At 57.3% G+C, this 6,247-nt stretch overlaps 1 protein-coding gene across 3 annotated transcripts; it reads right to left on the reverse strand.

Annotated features, from left to right (window-relative positions):
- Nucleotides 1-409: 409 nt before the first annotated feature.
- Nucleotides 410-5,960, reverse strand: CITED1 (Cbp/p300 interacting transactivator with Glu/Asp rich carboxy-terminal domain 1). Of its 3 annotated transcripts, none has more exons than XM_003280867.4 (3): nucleotides 5,800-5,960; nucleotides 1,579-1,703; nucleotides 410-1,016 (listed from the first exon to the last, which is right to left on the reverse strand). In XM_003280867.4, exons 2-3 carry the CDS (start codon nucleotides 1,636-1,638, stop codon nucleotides 495-497), a joined length of 582 nt encoding a protein of 193 aa, XP_003280915.2. In that variant the 5' UTR covers nucleotides 1,639-1,703; nucleotides 5,800-5,960; the 3' UTR covers nucleotides 410-494. The 3 variants fall into 3 exon arrangements, with proteins under 3 accessions (XP_003280915.2, XP_003280917.2, XP_030662938.1); XM_003280869.3 differs by lacking the exon at nucleotides 5,800-5,960 and adding an exon at nucleotides 5,234-5,762; XM_030807078.1 differs by lacking the exon at nucleotides 5,800-5,960 and adding an exon at nucleotides 4,076-5,173.
- Nucleotides 5,961-6,247: the final 287 nt, after the last annotated feature.

Here is a 6,247-nt window from a genome sequence, read left to right on the forward strand (position 1 = left end):
ATGGGTCAGTTGGATTGGGGCTAGAGAGTGGGTGGGGGTGGCTTTTACAGTTGGTGAAGTGTGTGCCACATGGCCAGGGATGTGCCTTTAGACTTGGATGTGCATGTAGCAAGGAGGCTGCACAAAGGTCTGATCAGTCTCTCTTCCGAGAAAGCCCCCAACCAGCCCCTGTATGCCATGGTGTTCCTGGAGTCTTAGGGCAATGAGACCAGGTACTCCTGAGGAGATAGCCACAGTGGTGCTGGCAGCAGGAATTCAGTGAACAGCCCCCTTCACCCTCCCTTCTCCTTCCATCCCATCCAGCTCCTTCCCAGCTAGCCACTCACAACCCCGCCATGAGCCTCAGAATTGCTGAAGGGACATCAGACCATACTACACATCATTAGATCTCAATGAAGAACACCTCTGGTTGGCCCGTCTCTTTGTAAGTAACTTTATTTTTATTTACAACAGAATTGGTGGCTTTATTCCTCCATCTTTAGGGACACTTGGCATTAGCAGCTAGATGGAAAGTCCGCAGTGAAGTCAAACTCATTCTGCCCCAGCCACAGCTCTGGAAGCTCATTGGCTCGGTCCAACCCCAGTTCCACCACCAGCGACATCAGCACTTCCTCATCCACTGGGTCCGAATCGATGATAGCAGGGCTCTGGGCACCAGCAGAAGGAGAGAGTGATTCTGCCCCTCCCGCCTGGGCCCCAAAGTCCCAGTTTTGCAGGGGCCCTGCCTCCCCGGGTTGGCCCAGAGTGGCAGCAGCCATCCCCTGATACTGGCTATTAAGTTTCTGCAGCTGCATACTAGCCAGCAAGTGAGGGGCGGGGTGCAGGTTGAAGGATGGGGGTTTAGTGGGAGGGGTGGTGGTAGGAGAGCCTATTGGAGATCCCGAGGAACTAGTGGGAGCCCCACTGGCCTTGGTTCCATTTGAAGCTACCCCAGGGTAGTGCAGAATGGCCACTGCTTTGCGATCTTTCACCGCAAGGTTGGAGTAGGCCACGGAACTCATCTCTTGGTTGGCATCCTAGAAGACAGAGAAAAGCACACTATAGTAACCCTGCTCCTGGCTTGTCCTTCAGCATTCAGCAGATTTAGAAGGTTCCTACCTGCACTTCATTTGGGACTAGAGGTGGAGAGGTAGCAAGAAGACCCCCTTGGAAATTAGGCTCCTACCTCAAGCATCCTTTTGCTGCCATGGCTCTGAGCACTGAGGCCAGAGCCCAGTTATAGTGGAGCACCTGCCATCCTAAGTGGGTTCACTGCTTTCAGCTCCTTCCCCATAGCCTCCACTTCACCATCCTAAAAAGGGCACCTCCTGTCCCTCTTCTCAGCCTCACTTTAGTCTCTTCAACAGAGTGGTTTTGCTCCAACTCGATTTCTCTGCTCCCTTCCCCTCCATCTTTCAGCACCCCTAGTGGGTCCAATCTGACCACAATTTAGGCAGAAGCTGTTCTCATTCTCCCCAGAGATAGTCCTGTTGTCTCCTCTCTGCTCAAGGACACTGGGTAATGCACCTAGGAGGGCCTGGCCCATGACCCCGGAAAATTTGTCTTTCCTTGCCTCATCTGTAGAATGGCAAAAATTACCTCCTTCGCAGGTGAGGTGCCACCCTTGACATCAAGTGCAGGCCTCGACGTTGTTGGCATTTCAGAGCCTTGGCAGAAGTTGGATAAATTGGCGGGAAGTGATGCTGCCAGCTGGAGCTGTTGTGCTGCAAGTGAGGAAGAAGCAGTGGTAAGGGCAAAAGGCTTCACGGACCAACAAAGCACTAGCAAAGCCCGAAGCAGGGCAATGCCACGCAGCTATGAGGCAAGGATGGTGACTGAGTTAGAGCCAAGACCAGAGATCACCCGAGCACAGGGAGGAGATCAAGCTGGAACTTTTGCCTGAGGCAGGAAAGGTGCTTGATTCGACCAGGTACTGCCCAGGCAGCCACCTACCCATATCACCAAGATGGGACGCACTGCTTCCTCATGCAAGTGACTTCACAGTCCCAACGTGTATGTGTGGGGGTGAGGGTGGCACTGTTCCTGGTTCGGAGGACAGGAATGTCCCTAAGTAAGCAGCATATTGTCTCAATGGGTGACTAGCATCCAGGCTGGAGAGTTGGGGCCTCCACTGGGACTGGGAGAATGTGGGAAGAAGTCAGGGCAAGGAAGGCCTAGAAAGCTAGAGATTGCAGCACAGGGAAAGAACAAGTCTCTAGTGCAAATGTCATGGAGTTCCAAAGCATGGCCTTGGGCATGCCTGTGAGAAGCCAGGCTGGTTAGGGTGGTCTGGGGGCTCTGAGGCAGCTGGAGCCAGAGAAGCTAGGAATGTCTCAGTTTCCTCCATGTCTCAAGCCCCCTCCAAGGCAGCCCCAGCATTGGGCTTTCCTAGGATGCCTACCCCAGAAACCTGAGTCCAGCCATTCCCATCTATAGTGACAAGTGAGGCACAGAGATTCAATGGCTTTTTAGTCAGGTAGCAGCGGTTCTGGGAGCAGAATCTAGCACCCCTATGCCCACATGCCTCACCTGACCACTGGCTAAGTCATCATACCTAGCTGGATTCAAAAGTCTTCCAAAGAAGTGATTCCCTGGCTCAAGTGCCAAAGGATAAGGGAATGAGGGCAAAAGAATACCTCCAAACCAGAAAATAAACAAACCTCTGAAAATCTCAACTTATTTTCCTAGAGGCCTGTTTACAAAGAAGAAAAAATGTCCCATAGCTAGGCACAGTAGCAACCTCCTGTAGTCTCAGCTACTCAGGAAGCTGAGGTGGGAGGATCACCTGAGCCCTGGAGTTTGATACCAGGCTGGGCAACATAGCGGGACCCTATCTCTTAAAAAAAAAAAAAAGCCCCATATATTCTAGCTTTCATGATCAATTAGAGATGTATAATTTCATATTTATGAATACCTCTTGGTCCAAAGAATCTTGAGGACCTTAAAAAGAGTCTCTAATCTTTCCAAGGAGGCTAGAATTCTCCATGACACTCTCCACTCCGCAGCGGTCATTAAGAATCTGCTCAGACACTTCTAGAAAGTGGCCACTTACTACCTCTCTGTATCATCTTTGCATTGCTTACTTGGGTGGATGGGGGGTGGGGGAGGGAAAAAAATAGAGAAAGGGGTAAACATTTTTTTTTTTAAACATGAGGAAAAAATATCAGCTGTTGGGTCCCGCATCATTGCTTGATTGAAGCCCTGCTCCTTCTCTGAGGCAACCGTAGAAAAATATTTCAAAAGCAAGTGATCACCAGACAAGGAGTCTAACACATGTCGTCTTCAAGAGCCCTAGCACAATCAGTATCAGACAATTTTCCTGTCCTAAGAAAAATGTCTGGGGGCCCTGTCCATCTTTTCCCGTTCCTATCCAGCCTTCCCTCTCCTTTTTGCCGCTTGGTACCCGAATGTACAAAACGAAGAAAAAACAACAGGAGCAGCAGCAACAACAGCAAAACCAAAAGAGAAACATTAGAAAAATCAAAAGAGAGAACGAGCAAAAAAACTCTCTCTATTCTGATATCAGTTCGTGGGGGAAGACCATTTTACCGCGCCTCCCTCTTCAGTCTGGGAGCTCCCCCAGAAGAGACCCTGTGTCCATTCAGATCTTCTGCCTTCCATTATTGACCCACCACCCACCCTGACCCCAGCCTGGGTCTGTGCTCCATAGGCGCTCAGTAAGTGTTGTTGAATGCGTCTGAAGAAGCAATCGCATTTCCATCGGCATCCCTGGCTCTGCTTCCCCGGCTTTCCGCCCTCCTCCACCACCCTCTAGCCCGTTCGTGGGCAAAACTTGGCAACGCGGAAACGTCCCAGCCCGCTCTCCAAGCCGCGAGCTGACCACTGCGAAACGGCTGCGACAGGCGGCTGGGAAACCTAGAGCAACAAGTGCCTCCTGGCCGGCTGATGCCTGGCGGCCCCCCGGCCACCAGTTCCCAGTCCCGCTGCCCGCTCTTCGCTTCAGGCCTTCCCTTGGGCGAGCAGCCCCCTCCCGCCTAGACAGGGGTGGGAAGGGGAGAGGGAAAAGAGAAAGGAGAGGCAGGTGGGGGCCTCAGCTTTAACCTGTTGGGAGACCAAAAGTTAAAATAGCACCAACCGGATGGTTCCATCTCGATTGCTATTTTCTCACTCAGAAGGAGAAATTTAAAAATCCAAACAGCACTGCGGCTTGGCTTGGACGCGCTCTAACCAGACCAGTCAGTTTCGCCACCTGAAAACTAAAGGCCCGTTGTTTGCGGACAGCTCGGCTGCCCTCCTCGCCGCATCCCAGATGGAGCCGCGGAACCGGGGGCGGCCGGGAGCATCCCTTGCACGGCGGGCGCGAGCACCCAGGCCACCGGGGCCCTGAGCGTCCGTTCCCGCAAGTGCTGTATCAGGAACTGATCGTAGAGACAGGATGGACAAGCAGGAAGGGGCACGGGGTGTCGGCCTCCGCGGCGAGTCCGCACTCCGGCGCCGGCGGCGGCCACTCCCGCGCCTGATCAACACTTACTGAGCGCCCGCTGAGTATCCGATGCGGCCGCAGGCTGATCCTACCCCCTAGCCAAGCCGCCTGCGGTCAGTGCTAAAACCCCGCTAGGAGAAGAGTGAGAGAGGCTCGGAGAGGTGCGGTAACTTGCCCAAGGTCACAGCGCTAGAAAGTGGCGAAGCCGGGATTCGCAGCCAGGTCTCTCTGACTCCAAGTCCGGTGCTCTGCGAAGCAGGGACTCGGCGCGCGGCTCGCCAGCCCGCGTTTATAGGGAGAGGGGTGTGCGCGTGGGTGTGTGTGTGTGGGCGTGTGTCGGGGGAGGGGAGAGCTGAGGTCGACTGGGCAGTAGAGGCAAGTTGCCCAAATTTGCTAACTTCCATCCCGCAATTCTGCTGAACTCGGCCCGAAAAGCCCCTCTTGCCTCAATTCCCCGAAGGAAATCTGAGCTTTGTGCAGCTCCGGAGCCAGAGCGTCCAGATGCGGTCCGGGAGATTAGCAAAGTCGGTGGAAGCCAAGCTGGAGAAAGCGCGGGCGCGGGGAGAAAAGGTGCTGCCGTCTCCCCGGGAGAAGCGGGCACCCGGCCCCGCTGGCCGGCAGGGGGGCGCGCTGGCGAGCGAACCCGAGCGCTGGCTGGCGGGCGGGCGGCCCCTCGCCCCCAGCAGAGCAGCTTTCCAACAGAAAACAAGTCTCCTCAGAACCCTCCGGCCCGCCTGGCGGCCGCCCACTCCCCACACCAGCTCCACGGGAGTCCTCGGCCCCGCCGCCCAGCCCGGCGGCCCGGCTTACCTCTGAGAAGCCGCCTGCCCTGGAGAGAGGGAAGCGCGGGGCTCGGTGAGCCGCAGGAGAGGCGGCGGAGCCCCCAGCCCCTGGCACGCACGCCGCCGCCACCGCTACCGCGAACTGGTCGCGCTCAGCGCCCGCGGCCGCGCCGGTGGCCACCCGACCCCGGGGCGCCTGGGAAAAGCCCGCACAGCACCGCACCGCGCCGCGCCGCGCCGCCGCTGCACCGCACAGTGCCGCGCCAAGCAGCCCCGGACCGAGCTGGTGCCCGCCCGCCCGCCCGCCCGCAGCTTCGGCGCCGGACTCCGGGGCGGTGGCGGTGGCGGCCACCGCGCTCCCTTCCCGGCGCTGGGGACCCGGCTCTCAAGCCCCCATTGCCGCCCGGAGAGCCCTGACGCACACGCACACGGCAGCAGACTGGCCTAGGCTAGGAATCCCAGGAAGGACAGACCCTTTTTTTCCCTTTTTTTTCTCCCCTCAATTTCCACGTCTTTATAACCGGCTTAGGGCATTATTAGCACATGTCCTGGCTCGTGGGCGAGTTGGTGGCAAAATCTGAACTGGATACTCACGGAGGGCCCGCGCGGGTGCTGTGCGGTCCGCTGCTCTCTTCCTCCTCACCGGGAACTGCCCCTCGCCGGCGGACTACAAGAGGGCAGCCGGGCAGAGCGAGCTTCCTCTCGGCAGCTCAGCGGTGCCCCTTCTGCAGCTGTGCCGCCGGGCACATTTTTATAGCAGCGGCTGGCGTGTGTGGCCCTTTAAAGGCGCTCGAGCTGGTGCAGTCACCGCGGATGGTGTGAAAGCGAAGGGCCGGCTGGGGAACGGAGTCCACGCGGCCACGCGGGTCCGGCAGCACTGTGGACCGGCCAAGGCTCCCGGGGCGGGGCTGGCGAGTCCGGGCTATGGGCACCCCTCGCCCGGAGCCCTGGCCGGTGCCCGGCTTCTAAAGCTGTCGGGGGCCAGGGCCCGGGACACCGGCTCTCCCCACCGCCCTGCGTGGACTTGCCCAATAAATTCCAC

The sequence above is a fragment of the Nomascus leucogenys genome, chromosome X (genome assembly GCF_006542625.1).
Source record: "Nomascus leucogenys isolate Asia chromosome X, Asia_NLE_v1, whole genome shotgun sequence".
In the NCBI taxonomy this organism is placed as follows: domain Eukaryota; kingdom Metazoa; phylum Chordata; class Mammalia; order Primates; family Hylobatidae; genus Nomascus; species Nomascus leucogenys.

Excerpts from the sequence above, each read along its gene's own strand:
- CITED1 (XM_030807078.1), bottom strand. Across the intron at positions 1,017-1,578 it reads GCACCTCACCTGCGAAGGAG|GATGCCAACCAAGAGATGAG; the intron begins GTAATTTTTGCC and ends TCTGTCTTCTAG.